A 23001-nucleotide genomic window follows, 5' to 3' on the forward strand; every position below is an offset into this window, starting at 1 on the left:
AGGCGGGAAAGCTGCGGAAGGGGGCGGGGCGTCCAGGTAGCACCTCCTGGGTGCAAAATAACCCCCGAGGCTGCTCAAGACATGCAGAGCTCGGAGCAGAAAGAAGCCCCGCCGGCGACTATTGCACGCGAGGAGGTGGAGGAGAAGGCGCCTCCGAGCTCCGCCCGCTGCGGGGGGCTCAGCGGGCCGGCCGTTGGCCGGGAAGGGGAGCCGCCAGCCCGTGCAAATACCCGAAGGTCTTCTTCGGTGGCTAAGGCAGCAGAAAACTTTATCCGCGGCTCTTCGCCGCCGCCGCCGCCCTTTAAGGTGGTTTGGACGCCTTTGCGCAAAAGCCTCTGCGTTTCGCTCGGCTGAAGAATCCTATTGGGAAAAGGCTCCGGTGGGCTCAGCTTTGGATAATCTTCGAGGGGGGCGAGCCGTCGTGGGTGGACTCCCCCCCCCGCCCTGCACCTCCGTCTGTTAAGTTAAAACAAAATATTCGTGTTTAAGATAGCTGCTTAATGAGAATAGATTAATAGAATGCTCTAATTATCGGACGTTGGGCGCTTGTGTGTGGCTTTGGTCGTTCTCTGGCTCTTTTCCTGAAAACAGCCGAGGTGGTGATGATGGGAGACAAACTGAGCTCCAGCCTTTCCGAGTTTGAAGAGCCACAATGAAAAGCGAAATGTAATGTAAGTTGCAGCTGGTGAAACGGTAGCCAAGAATCCATATAAAAAGTTATTAGGTAGGGTCTTAAGGTTTGGAGGGGAGGGTGGGGTTCACAGAGCTCCTAAATGGTGAAGTTGAGAGGCAATGTGCAGTTTATAATGCCAAACGGGAGATGAAAAGGGTCAAGGTTTAATAATAATAATAATAATAATAATAAAATAATTGTTTTATTATTATTTATACGCCACCCATCTGGCTAGGTTTCCCCAGTCACTCGTGTGACGCTTCCAGCAGAATCTAAAAAACATAGGTAACATTTGTTTAGGTAACAAAATGCAAAATTCAAAGGCTATACAAGGGTGTCCTTGGGGGAGGGGGTTCAGAACAGGAATCCTTACCAGGATAAATTGAATATTGAATTGTTGAAAGCAACACTGTTTAAAGAGTATTTGTAGTAGTATGTTTATGTCCATTAAAATTAAGTCATTCTCCCCTCCTTTTTAGTGCCTTTGATATGTATTCCTAGAGCAGAAGCTAATTTGTCTGCTAATGTAATATTTGGTGTGTCAAACGAGTAAGTTGGCTACAGGTGTGTTCCTGATGAAAAACCACCTGATGAATGAGCTGAAACCTGATGGAAGGAGAAAACTCTCTGCTCTATCCTTCCTAATGGTACGTTAGTGGTGTTGTATGCATGTCGTTAGCTTGATTTTGCTACAGTTAACAGGAACAGGTTTAGAAATGAGTGCTGGGCATGCCCGCTTGGTGACAAGCGTCATGTATTATTTGCCTGCCATTTATTCCGAACTTTTAAAGATGGAATTCATTTTTATTCTTGGCTGACTTGGGCACTTCTAGTGAAAAGATGGGATAGAAATGTTGCTAATAAAAAATACCTTGTTTGATCACACACCAGCCCTGTGAGATGGATTACCATCATACCTGTTTTGCAGTTTGGGCAAGTAGGCAGCAGGGCTTCTGATCCAGAGTTAGGGATACAGGTATGGAAGCCTTACTTGCACACAAGGAGACTGAGGCAAGAACATACTATTTTTCATTTTTACTGTACAGTATTGTTTTATTGTGTTTCATTTTTCATTCTTATTGTATTATTGAGAAGTTAGCCACTGAGTTCTAAATCTGGGACAGAAGAGCGGGCTCCTTTAGTTTTTAATTACTAAATAGATCCCCCCCCTTTTAAGATATCTATTGGTTACATTATGTACATTTTTTGCTCACTTTTTTGCCATTTTCAGTTTCCAGTGCCTAGCCTTCACTAACCTCCTGCCTGAGATGAACAGTAATAGAGTGTCAGTGACCTAGCAGCAGGTATCTTTTTTCCCAAGAGTAAAGATTGGTTTACACTTACATTTTCTCACAGTGAAGTTTTAAATGTCCTAAAATATGATTTGTATTTTAACTTGAAGAAAAGTCTATAAGGTTTTCCAATTTTCAATGCCATTTTTGAGAAGGTTTCCCTCCCCCTTTTCTTACTCTAATCAAAATCCTTTAGCTTGCAGTCCATGATAGGTTTATTTTAGAATAGTTGTACAGTACTCCAATCAATGTGACAGGACTTAGAATTTGGTTTTATTACTTTTGCAAATGTTGTGGATTGCTTCAGGCATCGGTGACCTTGTGACTGCAGACTCCTCCCCATGGACCAGATGAAACAACCCAGAGCAGGAAAAAAAGGAACCACTGTACTGCCCTATGATAACATTCAGGGAAAGGTCACATTTAGTCAAGATCTGGATTGAAAGGTGACTAGGCAGAAATACTAATCGTCTTGCTGCTTTTGAAAAACTTACTCTACATCGAAGATAATTTCCTCTGACCTGATCTATTGTGGGGGCTTTTTTGCTCCAGGGTGATTTTCTTTTTCTTTTTCTGGTTACCTTAGTTTTTGGCTACAGTGATTTAAGAGTGAAGGGAACTGCTTGCACCATGTCAGAATTCTGGTTAATTTCGGCACCTGGAGATAAGGCAAACCTAATAGCCTGGGACAGGATGAACACAGTGACTGCCAAAGCCAACCTGTCCTGCAACAGCAAGTTCATCATCCCTGACCTCAAGGTAAAGATGGGAGAATGGGGCGGGGGGGACGGATGGACGGACTCAGAACAACAACATGAAGAAAGGGGCAGGGATGAGGCAGATTTTTCTTCGTGAGGTGGCTCTGCTGCAATATTAAAATGACTATAAAGGGTCAAGCAAAGATTATATACTTTGTTTTTGAGGTGTCTTGAGATCAGGAATGAAAATAGGAAGCCATTTTTGTACAGCTAATCAATGGATTAATTCTTCATAGGGGGGAAAAGATTTTAAACTTTCCATCAGAGCTGTCATCTCTGGGAAGGCTTGAAATCCTTTTTGTAAATAATGAAGTTTATGGGTAACTTTTGACTGGTCAAAGCCCTGAGATGAGCAATGTGCAGCCCTCATATATGTTTGGAAAATTGACTTCCATGAGGGTTTACTCCCAGGTAAGTGTTGCAGCACAAACACTTGCATAACAGTAAATGCCGCCAAACTCAGTTGAACTTACTTCCAGTAAGATTGGTTTGCAAAAGGTCTGTTGCAAAAGGTTTCTATACATGTTGAGATTAAGTCCCATTTAATTCAATGGGAGGCTTCTTCTAAGTTAAGCTTGTTAGCTTTTGTTACATTAATATAGCTGAAGCCAGTTTGAATCTCCTGAATGTTTGAGCTCAACTATTTGCTCTTTTAGAAAGAGGATTGCCTAATTTGCAGAAGTATTCAAATATCAATTGGTGGTTAAAATTGGCTATGTTCCTGACAGAGAAGTCTGATCTCACCATTCAATATGAGCTATGACCTTGCTGTCCAGATGGTCTCAAATTCATGTGTGGATTTTTCTGTCAATTGGCAAGCTGCTTTCGTTTGATGAGCATTCATCGATTTTCACTTTCCTTGCAGACGTAGACATATTAGAAGGCTATAATGTAAGCATGCAACTATGACAGAAATGCTTGTTCATATCTTAAAAACAGCTGTTCTGTTTGTAACAGGTATTTTTAATATAAAAAAATAGAAATCATCAATTTAATTGAAAGAATTGCTCCCCCACAAGTAAGGATCATTCATCTCTAAGGATGAGAATTCTGACTATAATGCTATACATACTCTCTCACCTTGAAGCAAGGCCCATTGAATTTAGTGGGATTTTCTTCTGAGTAGATATGTATAAGACTTGGCAGTAAAGTCAGTGGCAAAACTTGTACTGACTTTAGTGGCTCAGGGAGACAGTGTTTTACATGATGAGCAAGAAGGTTTTAAGGAACTTAAAAACTGGGAAGAATTCCACTGTGGCTTTTGATCATGAGACTTCAGCATAGAATCTTTTCCTGACTTAGAACAGGCTTTTAAAAACTTCTTTAAAAGTTGGTTTTGAACCATTGCAACCATTTTCCACTGGAGGAAAACGTTCCCTTGAACTTCCCATGAATTTACTTATTTGATAGCAAGAAGTTCTCATTTGCTAAAGAAAGGTCACTTTGAAAAATTAAATGTCTGGTAAAATATGCCCTGCGGCTGGCTAGCTTAAGCTTAATGTGTTTGTACTCCCTTCTCCAGGTGGGGACCCTGGATGCTCTCGTTGGCCTCTCAGATGAGTTGGGGAAACTTGATAGCTTTGCTGAAAGGTAAAATAGAACTTATTTACTACACACAAAGAGCAAATGGGTGTTGTTTTTACAAGACACAGTGTTCCTGTGTCAACCTAACACAGGCATCTTTAACCTTAGCCTTAGGATTCAGCCAGGGTGAGTAGGTGTGACTTTATTTTCTTTAGAAAAGGATTACCCCTAAATAAGGCTTCGTCCAACAGTTATACAGGAAATGTCAGGGATTAGTGCAGGTGGTGGACTTCACATTGGGAGTAGGTGGGCAAATACCTGTGAAACTTGGTACTTTCCCTCCTATATTCTGTGTTCTTTGCAGTGGCATGGAACTGGGACACTTCTGCACAGGCTGGCTCTGGGCAAGGAAACAGCATTTTCCAGCCACATGGGCAGGGAAACCCAGCCAGATGGGTGGGGTATAAATAATAAAGTTGTTGTTGTTGCATTTTGCAATATAATCAGCCCAGTGGTTACAGCAATAATCCTCTTCTTCTTTCACCTCCTATTTTGTTTAAAGACGGTATCCACTGGCAGGTCTTACCTCCCAGAAAACATCCTCACATTCAGACTCTACATGTCTGTAGGGCTGCCACTTCTTGTTGGGCCCTGAGGGGCGGAAATATTTTGTCAACCCAGAACCTGAGACGGATTGGTGTATTCCAGATACCAAGGTTGGCTTTGCCAGTGAGCAGCCACTAGCCAAATCCAGTTCTTTGGCAGTGTGTGTGTGTGTGTGTGTGTGCTGCCCGACCCCTTTCCTGTTTCCAGTTGAAAAGTGTGAAAGGAGGAGTCAAGTAAGCAGGATGAATGAATGAATGGAAAACCCTGACTCTACTTGCTTGCTCCTTTGTGCGTCACTGTTTCCCTTCCCTCTTCTCTCCTTGTTAGCCTATTTAGTGGAAAGTATACTATAGCCTGCCATTTTTCTCCAGGCTTTCAGGCTATCCTGAAGAAGTAATGGAGCATTCGGAGCCTGTTGCTAGGCAACGAGCCCCGATTCCCCCCCCCCCCAGGAAGGAGAGCCTCCACACTAGAGAGTGAAGAAAAGAGGCTTGGGTGTGGTCATGGAGCCTTGAGGAGCCACAAAGAAAAAAATGAGGCACCTTACCCACAGCTGCCACCTTCTCATTGTGGCTCTGTAGCAAAACTATTTTCTGACTGGGATCCTAATACTGTTAGGTGCCAAATTTGGATTACAAATCAACGACATTTAGATGCCTTTTTGAAGGCAATTATTCCAGCAGGTCTTTGGCCTGCTTGCCTTATGATTTTATCATCTCCCATGATGGCAGTTGATCTGAAGCTATGCAAATGAGCGAGGCCATGCATTTACATTTTTGCTCCGCTGAAACACCCTGCTGCCAGAGCTGTTATTGGATCAACACACCGAGAGAGTAAACCTAGCTAGGCAGCAGAAACCTGTCAGCACTGCTTCTGGCCAGGACAGCAGAGAAGGGGCAAGAGTTTTCAGGGTCTATTGTTTCCATGTACTTTTATTACTTATTTACATAGGGAGACTGGGTAATTTTCCATGTCACTATAAAGCAGCATTTGGCATTCAGATGCCTTTCTGCCTGGTCATTCTTGATTTATTTCCTTATCAAGTGGCACATTCCTTTTTAAACCCATTTTAAAAATTGCTGGGGAAAGATGTGGGCGAAAGCCAAGGGTTATGGGACACCTGGCAATCAACATAAATCTTCAGAAGGAAGGCTAAAATGAACTCTTGACCTTGGGGTTCCATTTATTTATTGGAGACCCATTTATTTATTACATTCTGTCTTTCATTCAGAGATCTCGGTATATTTTATTCTAGCTTCAAAATGACCTTGCCGAGGGATACTGATTGGCCCAAAGTCTCGTTTTGCCCATTGTAAAAACAAAAACATGATAACTAAGGCTGGCAAGAATCTTGTGCACTTCTGGGATTTTTTTCTTTTCAAACAAGATATTCATGCACAGGTACAGAAATACCTGTGGTCTTGACCAGAACAGAAAAAGGTACATGAGTATAGGGGAGGGACCATGGGCATAGCCAGGATTTATGTTAGAGGGGGCAGGACTTTTGTTGTGGGGGGCAGAACTGAGCTATCTGTGACTCGATTGGTCAGTTAAATATTTTTATTTACTTGATGGGGGGAGCTGCCCCCTGCAGCCCTGGCTAGGCCCATGGCCGAGGGACGGACAAATACACCTCAGGTGATGATGTTGGGGGCTGGACTGAGGAGGAATGATGGGGGCCGTCCCCTCCCTTCTCCTGAACCTTCCCTAGAACAGGAGGACAGTATAGATTTAGAACAGTGGTTTGCAGAAGGGCATAGTTCAGAGGCTGCAGTGGGGAGAAGCTGGGAAATATTGGGAGAGGAGCAGCAGGAAGAAACACCAGGGAAGAGACAGCGGACAGACTCAGTATCTTTGGAAAGCATTCCTGACCCTCCCCCTCCCAGGACCAGGCGAGCACTGAGGGTAATAGAACAGAAAGCTCAGAGGCAGAAAGCTCAGATTAGCTGACACAGGGTGACGTAGAATAGGAGAGACGTAGTGGGAGGGGGACTTTACTTGCAGCAACACCATTATCTAGGAGAGACTGCATTCCTTCATCTTTCTCTGTGAATATGTAATAAATTACTTGATAAGAACTTTTATTGTTTATCTGCTTCTTGGCCGCCACTGTGAGAGGGATCGGATTCTCCGAAGCCTGAGAGGTAAATTCTGTCACACTGCACCCACTGGTGTGGATGGCAAGTAGTGAATATTCATAACAGGGGTGGGGACGGGAGCAGGAATGTGTGGGGGCCAACATGCCAAACAGCAGAGAAAAATCAAAATCTTTATGACCTGTTTGCAGTATAAGGTGCCGCCTAGAACTTCTGCTAGAGCACAGGTTACAAGTACAGTGGTACCTCTGGTTACGTACTTAATTTATTCCAGAGATCCATTCTTAACCTGAAACTGTTCTTAACCTGAAGACCACTTTAGCTAATGGGGCCTCCCACAGCTGCCGCACCACCAGAGCACGATTTCTGCTCTCATCCTGAAGCAAAGTTCTTAACCCAAGGTACTGTTTCTGGGTTAGCGGAGTCTATAACCTGAAGCGTATGTAACCCGAGGTACCACTGTAACTCAGACTCAAGCCCCAGCTGTGCTTTCCTTATCATGATCCTGCACTGATGGGACAAGTCAGGCCTTGTATAGTTCTGTGTGCAACTCTACCTACTATGAAAAGGAGCTGAAGAATTGGGTACTTGGAGCCATCTGAGGATATGGACCTGGTGACTCTAAAAACATTCGCATTGAGCATCCTGCTGTAAGTTTTTTTTTTTTAAATAATGTATTTTTTTTTTAAAATAACTTATTTGACTTATCTTAAAGGCTTCTACAGACTTGTTCATCTGACGGACCTCCTTTTGCCTGCTCTTTTCTTCTTTTTATTCTTATTTTTATTTTTAATTCTTGTATAGCTGTGGCCTGTTGGCTTTGCTAATAAAGTTTTGATCTGATCTTAAAGGCTTCTCTCCTTGCCTTTAGTGTAATAAAGAAAATTGCCCAGTATATTGGAGAGGTTATGGAAGACTCAAAAGACAAAGTTCAGGAAAACCTCTTGGCAAATGGAGGTAGGTCCTGCAAAGTATTTAGATGTGGGGTTTTTTGTTTTTTGTTTAATTGCTGCCGGTTTTCATCCAGTTTCCAATGGGAAAAGCTGGACTTAATACATCCATATGCTTACAAATTGGGTTGCTACTCCAGTTTTAGAAAAGAACCCTTTCAGATAGTCAGCAGCCTCTGTTTCTGCCGGCATCAGGGAACACAATTTTTGCTCCTTGGTGAGATGTAGGTGGCGTGGTTTGGTTTTCTTCCTCCTCTGGTTGCTTGACAAAGGGATCTTGTGACTATTCCATCATGAGTTCAGATTTTCAGAGGTGGCTGTTAATCACTTCCTCCCATCATCTACTTCTTGTTAATGGCATGGAGAAATATGCCACAATCACTCTGCATCAGAAGTGGGGGGGAACTGCTAATCCACAGGCCAGCCAAGGCCTACCACTGGTCCCATTTTGGTCCAGGAGGCCATTTTTTCTCTCAAAATCACAGCCACTCGTCATTCAGCTGATATCACACTGATGGGTGGGTGACATGAGCTGTTGGCCCGTGGGCTCATTTCTGTGTTGGCTGTACATGCCAGTGCCCTGCAGGGAAAGGGGCACATGCAGCCAGTGCAGCAGGATTTAACCCACTTCTCACGAGTTCAGGGTTAAATCCTGCTCAATTTGACATAATCCGTTGCTAATCCCTTACTCATCAGAAAGGGGTTTGGGTTGAATGTTTTTACCCCCACTTCAGAACTTTGAAGTGACAGAGCTCCTGACATAATTGCGCTGTCAGGTGATTGCCCACTCTTCAGATTTGGCCCGTGAGACCAATCCTGGGAAGATCTGGTCTATGTAGCCCAGTAGAGCAGGGGTGGGGAACCGATGTGCTTTTATTGTGCTGTATTATATTAGATTATATCTGGCAACTGGCAGCATTTGAGGCTTGATGAGGAAAATCGGCCTGGGTGTGCAATAAACCCCGAAGATGCAGTATTGAGAGCCATGTAATCAGGTAGAAGATCTGCAAGACTCATAACAGGAAGTTAATTGCATCTTACGCGATTTTGGTTGGTGCTTGTGAGCGGAAGCCTTTAATGCCTAATCTATTCAGTTTCCATTTTATTTCGCTTAAAACATTAAAAGGTGCTAAGGAAAAGAAGGAAACAGGGTTGAATTATCTAGGCTTAATAATGCTTAAAGCAGACCTACTGAAATAGTGGTGACTAACTTTAGTCGCATTCAGCGCCATTTTTATAGATAAAGAGGCACCGGAACTCACTGTGAACACCTCCCCCTTAGAATGGCAATGGTGCCCAACTGAGAGGTGCCAGAACTGAGTTTCGGCTGAAAAAGAAGCCCTGGTTGCATTGGTTTTGATGGATCTAATCTCAGCATGATGGGAATATAGATCCAAGCCAAGATCTTTAGTCTGTTAATAGACAATGGATGGAGCAAGCAGATCTGTCTTCTGTAGCTTCCTTTCCCCACTGGCTAACCAGTTATTTGGTGGGAACAGAAGAAGTACTAATTCCAAAACACTTTCCCCCATCCCAAACAAAAGCTGTTTCTAGGGATCAGGACTGGTGTTGGCCCCTGGCATTCTTGGTCACACTGCTGTCTTGTCCCCCCTTAATTTCCCCCCATGGCCTGGCACCCTAAAACAGACTAGATGGTTGGATCAAAAGCACCTTTTAATTTTCCTTGATGACCCTGACCTAACACCCACTTGCCTTCCCACATCACAGTAGGGGAAATTAAGAGAGTTGACTAGACCTGGTTGCCTGGTTTTGCTTATAGCATGACTACCATAACCAGGTAAGCCTGCCAGGGACCAGTTTGTTCAGGGCCAGCTGAGACCTAGAGTTGCCCCCAAGTGGGATTTCAGCTTTTAAAGACTAGAACATAATCCCACTCTTTTGACATCCATCTTGTTGTATGCAATAGACTTAATTTTAAATCTAACCTGTCTTTTTCATGTTTAATAATCACAATTACTATATTTCAGGAGCGAAGGCTAAACTGCAATTACTAAAGAGTATGTTGAGCATGGGTGATTGTTGTGTTCTTGCAAGCATGTGCTGGTGTGTTTAATGAAAGAGTTGCCTCCACATCTGGTTGTAGGGGTACAGTGATCAGGTTACGATGGATTTCTCTAGTAACAACCTCGTAGCTCGATCACCATCTCCCTATGACTCAGATAACAGCAGGTTTGACATCCTCCCCTTTTCACACTTTCCCTGGATATATTTTTCTTTCTTTCCTTCTTAACCAGTCGCTGCATGTAAAACAAGAGGATGTAGGGACTATTGGATTGTGTGAAAACTTCCTATGCATGTCTGTTTTCAGGGGCGTTGTTAGGGTGGGGCCCGAGCCCCAGGACCTGGATCTTCTAGCCCATTAGTCTTCAACTTTTGCAAATCTGGGACCTACCTTTTACTCAAACAATACGTTTCAGGGAACCCCCTCCCAACTTTTTAACCATCTATTTGTATGGTGGCAGTGCTGCTGTTGGGACCCACCTTAGATCACGCCACAACCTGGTAGTGGACCCCAACTCACCAGCTGAAGACCCAGTTCCTAGCCTTTCCTGTTCCTGTCCCCACCCCCTTGCTTCGCTTACAAAGTGGGTGTGATGCAAAGCACGGGGCAAATGAGACTCTAGCTGCCACCATCTTAATTGCCCCAGAGGCAAATTAAGCATTGTCAGAAAGAGTCAGAGTTGGGTTTCCTGCCCCACCTGGAAGTGGGATAAATTTGCATTGCTGCATGAAAATTAGCATATGCAAATTTATGCCATAGGCCTGTGCTCCAAGTCTTTTAGATTCCTAGCAACGCCTCTGTTTGTACTCGTTGGTCCTGTGCTGAAGACTTCAAATGTTTATCCTCCCAAGACTATTTTGTCTTAGCCTGATTTTTCCCGCTCAATAGACTAGTTAATTAGGCAGTCACCACTAACTGGGGGCCAAACTAGGCATGGCAGTGGCTGCAAGAAATGGCTGTGGGGTGTGTGTGTGTGCACACACCTTATCCCCGCCCTGGGTAGCATACAGAGTAGATGTCACAAAATTTTGTGTCTTTTCCTTTTATTGGCTACCATTGGCCCAGGGCAGGCAATGTGGGCCATTGTCATGTGACCTGGGGTAAGTTCAACTTGGTATTACAAGGGGAAGAGGAATTAAACGCGCAGCTGTTGTTTTTGATGGCAGCTACACATTTAACATCATGCCTAGTTTGGCCCTGCATTTGTGGCAATAAAATCCAGATAGGAGCTTACCTGGTAGGAGTTTTGCTGTTGACTTTAAAGGGCTATACCACAACTTTGCTCTCAGGGTGTGAGTCCAGGTTCTCTCCACCATCGAATTGCCTCTTGTATTCCTTTTGCATTTTTTTTTAAAAAAAAAATCCCCTGTGCATCAAATTCATTCCTTGCCTGCAAAAATGGCCAAGGTTGTGTGCTACATTATAGGTGCCAGCCAATCAGCACCGTGCAGGGCGAGCATCTCTGGTGAGCATCGTGAGTGCACTTACAGAGCCTAACAAACCCTACTTCTTTTGTATGGGCCGCTGTTTGTTCTCTTATGCTTGTATTGGCCGTCTCATATATACTTTATGGAACTGTGGTAAAGATGGCAGCTGCTGACTCCAGAACATTCTGCATGCTCTTTCTGTGTGCATGCTATACTTTCCATACCCATGAAACCTAAAACTGTAAGGTGACTCTTTCGAAGACGAGAGAAACTCTAGGGAAGGAAATTCAGATCCTCCGGAGGGAACAAGTTTCACGTCATGAAAGAGGAAGCTGCTGAAATGTGCCGGCTCTGACTGTTAGAAAGAAACGGCATTCTCGCGGCGGAAGCACAGCCAAAAAACTAGACTTCCGTTAAAGATGTGCTTTTAAAAAAACATCCTCTCCTAAGATCAGCAGGCTTTATATCAGTTTTGCATTACTTCACTAAGGTGCAAATTTTAGTAAACATGCAAGCCAAGCTCAGCATCAGTGCAGGATATCCGGTTAAAAGTCTGACCCACATTCATGTTGAGTTGGGTGTATGGGACGGGGGGAAGGGAAGCTGAGGAGAGTATTACCGGTAGGCATTCAAGCGAGTCAGATAAAAATAAAAAAGCTGAACAGCAATAGACTATTCCCCATCCCCAAGCACTTAAGCATAAGTCACAACCAATAGGTGACCATTGGAAGTTTTTCACACCAGAGCCCCATCACATGCCCATTTTTTTCCAGATGCAGTCTAGATTGTTTTTGGGCGAAGGCTGAACATTTTGACAGCAAACAGGAGTGTAAAAAAAGCAGTAAAAATAAAGCATCGGCGAGGTTTCCCATCACACATTATTAGTGCAGTTAGATGATCAAAACCTGCTTTCCAGTGTACTCTCCCCTGTCAAAAAACCCCACAATTGCACAAAATATAGAAAATTGCTTGACAGATTATGTTTCGAGGACTTAATCTCAAAGCAAAGTTTCAAAGGATTAATGAACAGAGGAGTTGTTATATTTTGCTGGGGGGAGGGGAAACACCCCTCAATATCCACATATTTTACTTTTCAAACCAAGTAAGTTTTGAAACAAAAGACCATTCACACAATTGCCTGAATGGTGGTCACATTTAGTTTGGCCTGTAGGCAAGTCTCTTTCGGGAGGGAGTTCCAAAACTCTAGGTGCCACAACTGAAAAGTCCCTACTTCAAGCCTTTGCTGATGGTACCCATTTAGGATACAATCCATGCCATCACAAAGTCAGCAGCAAAACTCCTATATAGTTAAAGTTTAAAGACTTAAGTTCCCTTGGATTGGAAGCCATCTGTGATGAGAACACTTTAGCAGCTGTGGCAGGTGTTACAGGATAGTTATTCTGAGCATTGCTTTTTTAATTCATGCAGAACTTTTATTTGAATAGCTAATCTACACAGCGTGTCTGAAAATGATCAAGTGAGTTGAAGATGGATTTTAAAACCATCCACTTTTATATGGTGCCTATAATAGCATTGAAAATATGGAAATGATAGCAAAAGCCAGGTGTCAGATGGAAACTGTTAATATTAGATCAGCCCCTGAATGGAGAACAATGCATCCTGGTGGTTCTTCTTCTTCTCCTCAACTCATTGGAGGTACTCATATCTTTTCAGTTGACTTGATCAGTTATCTGACGAGGTTTGAGTGGGACATGGCTAAGTATCCTATCAAACAGCCACTGAAGAACATTTCAGAAGCATTAGCAAAGGTAATATGATCTCTTTTGGAAAAGCACCCTCATGAAAGCTAGTTTTCAGGACTTACAATAGATATGATTATTTTCTTATTGGAAGCAGTGAGAGTTTTGTGGATTATTTCTGCAGAAAGAAATCTGGGCAACATATACCGGTATATATATATGGGCTATGAGTTTGATATTAAATCAGGCTATCATACTATATACAGCACAAAATCCAAAGCAATGGCTTTTTCAGATGGGCAAATTGCAGGAATCAAATAATCTTTCCCCTGCATGTTTTCTTCCTGAGAGGAGAGAGGGGTACTTCCTTCTTAAGACATACATTTGGACCTAAGAAATCTCATAAAATCATGAGTATGTTTTGGGCCTAGGTGGTAGTTTTAAGCAAATAGCTGTTTTATTCTGTCATTTGTAAAATTAATAATTATCTGCTCCATAAAGTTTTGAGAATGACTGAAATACTGTTTGAAACACACTTGCCAAGGTGCTGTGTGTGCTGAAAGCTTGATGGTGGAATCTAGCCATATTGGTGAATTTAGCAATAAAATCCACATTTTGTTGTAGTATTTTGCATTTGTGATATGTAAAACTGTTAACATGTGCAGAGTCAGTTTTGCTCAGTTGGATTTCTCCCCCTCCTTTTATATTTAGCAAATTACGCAAATAGAAACAGACATGAAAAACCGAGCAGCTGTGTACAACAACATCAAAGGAAACCTTCAGAATCTGGAAAGGAAAACTGTGTATGTATAGTATTTACATATATATACTTATGCATATGTATAGTGTGTGTGTGTGTGTGTGTGTGTGTGTGTGTGTGTGTGTATGCATGCATGCATGTGTGCACTGCTTCTAAATATGTATTGGGCAATATTTACTTGCCATGATGATGCCCCAACACGTCAGTGGATTTAGCTGTACTAGAACATAGCCTTACAGACAGGTGTGGCTCTGACAGTGGATGTGGCGATCACACAGGGTCCCCAGACGTTTAACGGTCTATTGATCCCTGTGCCGCCACTGTGCTCGCTTCCCCGCTGCCACCAACCAGTTACTCTCTGGTAAAACACTGAGTCCAGACAGTTGTTAAAAGTGAACCAAAAAAACCCCATTTTATTTTACAAACATTAACAAGTTTATGGTTTCTCCGATAATATTCCTGTCAGTACCTTAACTTTAATTTCTTTACCGGCCTATACCTTCCTAATACCTTCTGACTGATTATCTCAACTGTTTGACTGACTCCTCTTAACAAATTCTCTCTCTCTCTCACACCAGACTAGCCCAACCCACAGACTTGACTTATCTGTCTCTTCTAACTCCAGACTGTCTTCTCAACCACCCTAACTCTCTCTCCAAAAAAACCCCCTGTGCTTAAACCTTATACACAGTTAACTCTGCCCCCTGGGTTCCCGTTGGTTAGTCATTTTACAATTAGTTAACCCTTTCCTTATGAACCCAGTATGATGTCACACACCTAGGAGGGCAAACGCCACGGTGGGAAAGCAGGATACAAATTGGATAGATAATACAAAACCATCTAGACTCAGGTTAAATACATTTCAAGGAATGGTGAACAGCAAGAGTAAATGCAAGCTTTGGGGAAGTTGAAGGGAGCCCAATTTTTTACAAACCTACAAAGCAACCATAATTTGATCTTAAGTTGTGGGGAGGCATGGGGGCACAGTGTGTTCTGAAGTCAGGAAAACATTTCCTTCCCCAAAACTCAAACCAGTGGCTCCTTTTCTAGTTCTGATACAACGAACACCACTGTCACTAGTAAACATTTGTAAAGAGTGAGCAGTAAATGCACGAATCTCATCATTTTTGGCTTTTGTGTCTTCTCTTAGGGGAAATCTTTTGACACGTACGCTAACGGATATCGTGAACAAAGAAGACTTTGTGTTGAATTCAGAGTATCTCATCACTCTCCTTGTTGTAGTTCCCAAGTAAGATAAATTAAGTCCATCCGCAGCAGGCTCAAGTGTCTTAACACTTAGCATGTTTATAGAGAAATTAAAGTACGTACGATATTGCATTATCTCAGCAGCCCTCACAAGGAAGGCCACTATGACTGCCATCCTCATTTTGCAGATATGAAGTTGAGAGAAGAAAGTAGAAACTAGCCACCTAGAGAGTTCATGACAAAGACATGTTTGAACCAGGGTTGTATGGTTCACTGCTCAGTCTCAGAGCCACTGCCCTGAACTAATTCACGTAAGCATTTTGGATACAAAATGTGAATGCAGTGAGAGAGAGGGAGACCCTGAGCAGATGGAAACCAGGGTTTGTTTGTTTCTATGTTTTAATTATTGAAGATAAAAGGTGGTTGTAGAATTTAAACTCAAAGCAGCAAACATACAATGCTCCCACATGCATGTAAAACGGTGAAGGTGTTGCTAAAAAATGAGAAAGAGAACTGGGTTTTGTCAGTATATCAGCCCGTATTTCCAGACACCTTTACTCAACGGTTTCATGTAGGTGTTGAAAAGCGGTGGGTGATGGGTGGGCAGATATCAATTGGGAAAAGCCCATGGATGTCACATGGTCTATTAAATCTGGTATCGCTCAAGATAAAGGGGCACCTGTGCGAATGGCAATGCCCCATCCCCTAAGACAATAAATGTTGGGGTTTCTAACAGCTCTTCAGACCAACTCCTGTCAGCTTAGGCAGAGATACTGTTTAGGCAGTGGGGTGGACAGCACACCTGCAGAATCCCTAAACAAAATGATATGACCTCTGGACCCTGGAAAAGGAGACGGAATTGTGATGGACTGTGGCAATGCTCCCTTCCTGCTTTTTCTGCTTATGGCAAAAGCTGGACCTCACTATCCTGATCCTCCCTGGTTTTGGAGTTGTAAGCCAGGCCAGCGTGTTCACTCCAGGTCTAACCCCAGATGGTAGCTGGTTTCCCATTCATCAGTCTTGCATGAAAGTGTTAACACTCAATGAATTCCAAGCATGCTAACCATAAGGACCCTGTCTTGAATTTGGACCCAATATATAATACTAGGTAAGATACATAAGGCTTGAGGTTCCAATGTTGTTACTATGAGCAAGGCAGTCAGCCATACAATTTTGTACTAAAAGTCATACAGATGCTACCGTATAAAATTTAATCTTTCTCGTTTCAGATCAAGCTATGTACAATGGCAAAAAACGTATGAATCACTCTCTGATATGGTGGTTCCTCGCTCTACGAAGTAAGTGAGATTTCTGGCTCATTTCTCTGGTCAGCTTTATCTTAAGCCTTCTCCTCATATTGTAGATTCTGACATATAAGGCAACTTTTAACCCCGGAAAATCCTCTAAAAAGTCAGGGGTTGTCTTATATGCCGAATATGGGTTCGCTGGGCAGCGGCAGTGGGTGGCAGGCTCTGCGCAGAGAGGAAGCGATGCTAAGGCGGTTTTGCTGGGCGGCTTCCTCCCGGCACGGAGCGGAGCACACTCTGATCTTGGGAGGGTACTTCCCTGGCACAAACAAAAGAAAAATAGTGAGGGGTTTGTAGATGAGTGACTGTCTTTGGATTTTTCCGGTGGGTGTGTTATTTCTTGTACGTATCCCTTCTCCTGTGGGACGTGGGTTGCGCTGTGGGTTTAACCACAGAGCCTAGGGCTTGCCGATTGGAAGGTTGGCGGTTCGAATCCCCGCGACGGGGTGAGCTCCCGTTCCTCGGTCCCTGCTTCTGCCAACCTAGCAGTTCGAAAGCACATCAAAGTGCAAGTAGATAAATAGGTACCGCTCTGGCGGGAAGGTAAACAGCGTTTCCGTGTGCTGCTCTGGTTCGCCAGAAGTGGCTTAGTCATGCTGGCCACGTGACCCAGAATCTGTACGCCGGCTTCCTCGGCCAATAAAGCGAGACGAGTGCTGCAACTCCAGAGTCGGTCACGACTGGACCTAATGGTCAGGGGCCCCTTTACCTTTTTATCCCTTCTCCTATAGGCTCTAGGAAACCAGTCAGTAGGAGCCCCTCCCCTACTTGTTTTATTTATCCTGATTTGCTTGTGCTGTGTTTTCACACCTTCTCATTAATCAAATTAATTCACTTCTCCCACTTGGTTCAATGCATTTCTGCATCACTTTCCAAACCACAAAAGTCTGCTGGTGCTTGCTTGCTTGCTTGCTTGTTTGTTTTTTTGAAGTGGGTTTGTTGTACTAGGATGGCAGTTTTCTTTAATCCACTTTAAATGGCAAAACCTCAAGTTCTGGTATACTCGAATCGCTCTGCAAAATACACAGACTGGAGGCACCCTCAGTTCACTCGTGAAGATAAGACTGGAATTAGGTGGCAATAGGGCATTGTGCTCTCACCTCCTCCAAGGCCTTTGACAGCTGCTTGTTTTTCTCTTATTAGTGTCCCTTGCTCTAGTGATGCTTTGCTTAATGTGATACATGTCTTTTTAGTATGCTCCTGATCTCAAGAATGAAAGCTGAAATCGACATATAAATAACATAAAATGCCTGTAGTGTGCCCTAATTAAGAGCCAGCTCTGCTCATAATTAGATATTTTTGTTGTTATTGGCTCTCCTGGGTGCAGAGTGTAAAATGGCAGAATATTTTTTTCAACCAAGAAATGAACGTTTTCTTTTTTGTACAGGATGATTACTGAAGATGCAGAGGGAGGACTCTTCACAGTAACACTGTTCCGAAAAGTGATTGATGACTTTAAAGCCAAAGCAAGAGAGAACAAGTACTGACCACTTTTCATTCGTAATGCCATGTCAGAATGCTTAGCCTTATTGGACAGAAGCTAGGAACATGCATGCTTAATAATTACATGAGTCCTTCTGAATTCTTTGCTTAACTAGTTTCAAATCTGTTTAATTGCGTTTTCATACATGGTATTATTTGTATGTATGTACAAATAATGATTGGGGGTAGAAAGGAGAAAAACCTAATGCATTCTAACCAAGTATATTTGTATTGCATAAATAGGAAGTTAGTAACAAATGTGTTTAGGCTAACACGTGAAAGTGTATTAAAATGCTATAGCTCGCAATCAAGGAACATTGGGAGCTGTAGCTCTGCAAGGGGGTAAAGATGTTGATCAAAACATTTTCAGCATTTACACAGATTTACGGAATTTCTGGAAAGGCAAGAAATCATGGAGTAAAACTGTTTCTGTATCATTTCCAAGTACTGTACAATCAATGTCTCCTATGGCAATTTACCAGCCGAATTTTATATGAGACTGTACAATCAGTGACTCCATTCTAAGTTACATTGGAACCAATGGGAAAAAATCAGTTGTACCTAACCAGGGTCTTATTTTGTTAAAAGTACTTTTCGCCCCACTCTTTTAAGCCAAAAATGGCTTCCAGAGCGTGCTACAATAAATTAGAAAACATTCCCCATCCAAAAAACAGGCCACTAAAGGAAAATCACTTGGAAAGGCGGGGAGAAGGCAGGTTGCTCCTCCTTTGGTCAGAACTAGGGTGGTTTCCACCCTTATCATGCTGTCCTTCCTGAAAGCAGGGGTCAGTTGCCTTTGGTCCCCCTGATGGCAGAGGCCACTGTATATTACATTTATTCGTTTCAGTTCTAGTTACAATGCAATCCTATGTGTGCCTGCTCAGAATTAAGTCCCACTGTGTTCAGTGGAGTGTACTCTCTAGTGAGGTGTGTTATAGAATTGTACCTAAAGGGTGCAATTAGAACCCCACGTACCTGGCTGTGAGCCCCACTGAATTCAAGGCAAGTTATTTCTGAGTACATGTGGTCAGGAACTTAGTAGAGCGTGACCACTATCTCTCAACAAACCTCACAGAGCCGTTGTGAAGTTAAAGCCATGCTGAGTTTTCTGAAGGAGTCAGTTTCCCCTCTGCTGATGCATCCTTGTGGGTGTACAGACCCATTAGAGAAAGAAATGCACGCTAATTGCAAGAGCTCCTGGAAAGCTTTTATGATAGGTCTGACGTGACTTGCCTGCTTAAGAGGACCTGCTGTGCCAACATGGCCTGGCATAGCTTTTTAATTTGTAATTTTTGACATGTTGCACAGCTGAATAACGCAGGCAAGGCAGGCAAACAGAATGCAGAGGTTTCAATAAGACACAGCCTTCTGAATCCCAATCTATTCTCATTTGCTTTTTGCTTCAAGGTTCATGGTGCGGGAATTTTATTACGATGAGAAAGAGCTGAAATGTGAAAAGGAAGAAATGAGGAAGTTGGCTTCTGATAAGAAGCAACAGTATGTGAGTACACAAATTAAGTTCATGCCCCTGTCTTTTCTCTTAAGTATTGGTTTCTAGGCCGTAGGTTAGAGCAGGTCTAAGTAAGAGATACAATGATTCAAGAGACCTTCCTATATTACCCAAGGATGACAACTCTCATGTCAATTGAATACCCTAAGGGTATGGTGGTGGTATTTTCAGTGAAACAACTGTGCAGTTAACTGGATGTCTTTCCACAATATAATGTTTTTGACAGCACATTTCCCACAACTCTCTGAGCTGTGTTCTGGTTCCCTCCTTTTCCTTCACTAGTTCATCAGTTACTGTCTTAAGCACTGTGTGTGATGTTGGTTCCACAAGCATCACACCTACTTGTTGGTAGTTCCTGTGAATTCACTGGTGATAGATGACACAGTTCCTCCCGCCCATCATGACTATGCTGGAGCTGAGCTAAAATTTCTCAGTTTTTCGTTGTTGTTGAGAAAATGTGAAATTTAGGGTAAAATGAGAACCTATGCTACTGCTAATCCTGGGCAGATATTTCCTCAGGAGAAATTTGGTGAAATGATTCTTCCCTCTGCCCACAAATAGGCTGAATAATACTGAGAGGCCATTTGTACCCAAGGTCTGACATAGGTTATTTCATTCCCGTTGGTTGTTGCTGAAAGGCTTCCTAACATTCCAGCATAGGAGCACTTACTTAATTTAAAGCAGGAGCAAGACAGTGCCTCCATCATTATATTCAATTGATTCAAGGCCAGGTACTTCTCCTTCCTAGAAGAGGAACAAATACCTCCAAGTGAAGCCCTGCTCTTGCAACAATACATGGAGAAGGTTGCTAGCATTCAGAAGCCGTCCAATATATGTTTAGGCCAGGGCAGAGAAATTTGTGGCCCTGCAGTTGTTAAGATGCCAACTCTCATGCCAGTGGACAGGAATGATGGGAGCTTCTAGTTCAACACCTAAAGGCCACAGCCTCCCCACACGTTTTAGGAAGCAAATACATACCACCACCACCCCCCCCGCAATCATGATAAACTAAATTCATGACAGATTGCTACCATTTAATGGTATTTCACATTCTTCCATTTTACCTGACCTAGTTATAGAACAAGAGCATTTTCAGGGACGAGAGGACTGTCCCCTATTAGGTATATCAATATATTGCATAAAGAACTACAATTTCTATGGACAGTAATGTGGTGACTTAAGCCATACAGATCCCCATAGCAGAGTTTGGTGGGTGTCTTAAAAATATTACAGTGTGCCTCTAAACAAATCTAAGCACGGTGTGCCGCTTTTGTTTTTCCTCTCAAAGGGTCCACTATTACGTTGGTTAAAGGTGAACTTCAGTGAATCATTTGTGGCCTGGATTCACATAAAGGCTCTTAGAGTTTTCTCAGAATCTGTCCTCAGGTAGGTTGCACTTGAAAACTTTCTGCATTGAAACAGGTAGCGCTCTCAGGGACTCTACCCATAACACAAAAAGGACTACGCCTACAAAACTAGAAACAGGTAGCTTGTTCCATAATCAGTAATAATATTTTTATTTATACCTTGCCCATTTGGCCGGGTTGCTCCAGCCAGTAAGAGAAATGTCAACAGAAATAGCGGAACTAGACCAGATTTGTGGCATCTCATTATTATTATTATTAAAGCCTTCAGATGCCATTGGCTGAAGCCAAGTGAAAACCAGTGGCTCTGGGGAGCCAAGACAGACTTAAGGAACAGAGAGGGAATTGAACACTCAGTCCTTTTATGGAAATATTAACTCCTCGTTTCCCCCCAGGCTTTTAATTTGGAAAGGGTCATCCCCCCCCCATATTTATTGCTGTTACGCAACAACTGATAACCATAAACCCTTACTGATCTACTGGTGGATCACTGCATGATTTGCAGTTAGCTACCGTCCCCCACTTTTTTAAATAGTTGTATCAAGTTATCTGCTTGACAGTTTACCACATTACTTTCCATTTATAAAGGTATGGCCTACCAGTGAATTTCCAAGCAATGCTAATTCAGCCCAACAAGAAGTCCACAAAGAGACTGAGAGACGTCCTTAATGCAGTCTTCAAACATCTGGATGAAGTAGCAGCAGCCAGTATAATGGATGTAAGTGTCTACTGAATGAAAAGTGCCATTTCTGCTCTGTGAGCGAATCACAAAAACCGGGGGGTGGGGGTGGGGGGTTGGACTAGATGACCCTTAGGATCCCTCCCAACTTGCAGTATATAATCTTACTCTCACCTAACCCCTAATGTACCTACCTGGGCAGTTTGGCACTAGTTACATTGTTGAATCTTTCTCCCCAGACTTCTATGGACATTCCTGGCTTGCAACTAGGCAATCAAGACTACTATCCTTATGTCTACTTCAAGATTGACCTCAGTATTCTTGAGTGCAGCTAATAATTGCCTGACTTGGGAGCATCATTTGTCCTCTAGCATTTTAGGATTCGGTTGTTCACGAGCAATGAAACTGATGTGGCAAGCACCTCTACTCCACGCTGCTTTTTTAAGAACCCAAGTTCTGAGGGGACCATGCGATAGGCGCCTTTTTTCATGCAGGAGGATTAAATAACTGTAAGCAAGTATTCATTTGTAGTTCCCAGGCTTTACAGATACAGTAATTTTCCCCTCTTCCATTTTGAAAGTATTAAGATTCTGGAGCCTCTTCTGATCATGTTAGAAAACATGCTTCACAAGGCAGTTGTGTTACAGTTGTATTTATTCTTCTTTTTTTTGTAAATTGAAGTTCTGAACCAGAATTTTAAATAAAAATCAAGCACTATCCGATGGTTAAGATGATAAAAGTACTCCTTAAATCTGTAACATTTGGAATCAGTCAAAGGTACAAACTCTTGCATGAAAGTAAATCAGATTCTTAATTTTGGGGATGGGTGAGCTGTTTCAATGTAGGACTTGCAAATAAATAAGATACTTAATCCCTCCACTAATCTAATGTGTGGTGAAAAGGAGAAACTTGGCTGGCAATAGATTAATAAAATACAGTGCTGGAAAATCTAATCCATTTTGACAGTTTGGTGGAAGTAGTTTCTCTGACAAGGGCAGAGTATATGTGTCCCCCCTTACAGCCAAGTTCAAGATTAATCCCTAAGTCGAAGTAAATTTGTAACACATATTATAGCAACCTCAATGTAACAATTAAGTCTGTACAGAATTTAAGACTGGCAATATTGACATTAGTAAACTTCTCAAAGGGTAATTGGCAGAAAAAATACACAAAAGAGATAGCTCTCTATAGAAAGGCTGTCAAGTATTTCTTACCGGGAAGTTCTCTACTTCTTGCGGAAGAAAACATTGGTTTAATACTGGAAACCTAGATTCCTTTGCACAACCCCTCTGAGGGGGGAAAAAAGCCAAACACTGTACATCAAATCAACCTGGATTACCTGGTTCTGTATCAGACAATAGGAACGATGTATTAGGAAACCTTTTCTTCCTGTGAAATAACCGCTAAGCAGTCACTGCAGATCAGCCTTTTCCGTATCGCCAGCATCAATGCAACATTACTCCTAGAAGATTCCAACTCCAAATAACATCCATTTAAGAGTTATGCCTGCAACAGACATTCCCCCAGGACACCTTCAAGCAATATGGTGCTTCTGTAAACCTGTAAGGCTCCAAAAAGGTGAGATGAAACGGAAGTATCCTAAGTAAAATAGCTCCTCTGGTGCTGTTAAGCACTTACCGAGTG

General features: G+C 42.7%; 1 protein-coding gene across 4 annotated transcripts; it reads left to right on the forward strand.

Moving 5' to 3' along the window:
- Positions 1 to 51: 51 nt before the first annotated feature.
- On the forward strand, positions 52 to 22653 carry ATP6V1C2 (ATPase H+ transporting V1 subunit C2). Of its 4 annotated transcripts, XM_081857303.1 has the most exons (15): positions 52 to 671; positions 2273 to 2411; positions 2552 to 2724; positions 4246 to 4313; positions 7821 to 7906; positions 9888 to 9917; positions 13024 to 13118; positions 13761 to 13852; positions 14960 to 15058; positions 16245 to 16313; positions 17710 to 17802; positions 19212 to 19305; positions 20603 to 20700; positions 21267 to 21396; positions 21597 to 22653. In XM_081857303.1, exons 3-15 carry the CDS (start codon positions 2596 to 2598, stop codon positions 21690 to 21692), a joined length of 1179 nt encoding a protein of 392 aa, XP_081713429.1. In that variant the 5' UTR covers positions 52 to 671; positions 2273 to 2411; positions 2552 to 2595; the 3' UTR covers positions 21693 to 22653. The 4 variants fall into 4 exon arrangements, with proteins under 4 accessions (XP_081713429.1, XP_081713428.1, XP_081713431.1 ...); XM_081857302.1 differs by lacking the exon at positions 2273 to 2411 and having other exon boundaries at positions 53 to 671; XM_081857305.1 differs by lacking the exons at positions 2273 to 2411; positions 9888 to 9917 and having other exon boundaries at positions 57 to 671.
- Positions 22654 to 23001: the final 348 nt, after the last annotated feature.

This window comes from Podarcis erhardii, assembly GCF_964252035.2.
Source record: "Podarcis erhardii genome assembly, chromosome: 3".
Lineage (NCBI taxonomy): Eukaryota > Metazoa > Chordata > Lepidosauria > Squamata > Lacertidae > Podarcis > Podarcis erhardii.

What these genes read in the sequence shown, in the direction of transcription:
- ATP6V1C2 (XM_081857303.1), top strand. Translation starts at nt 2,596, where the DNA reads ATGTCAGAATTCTGGTTAATTTCGGCACCTGGAGATAAGGCAAACCTA. An exon ending in TAAACTGCAATTACTAAAGA is followed by an intron (nt 9,918 to 13,023) that starts GTATGTTGAGCA and finishes ATATCTTTTCAG; the next exon opens with TTGACTTGATCAGTTATCTG. An exon ending in GTGGTTCCTCGCTCTACGAA is followed by an intron (nt 16,314 to 17,709) that starts GTAAGTGAGATT and finishes TTTTTTGTACAG; the next exon opens with GATGATTACTGAAGATGCAG.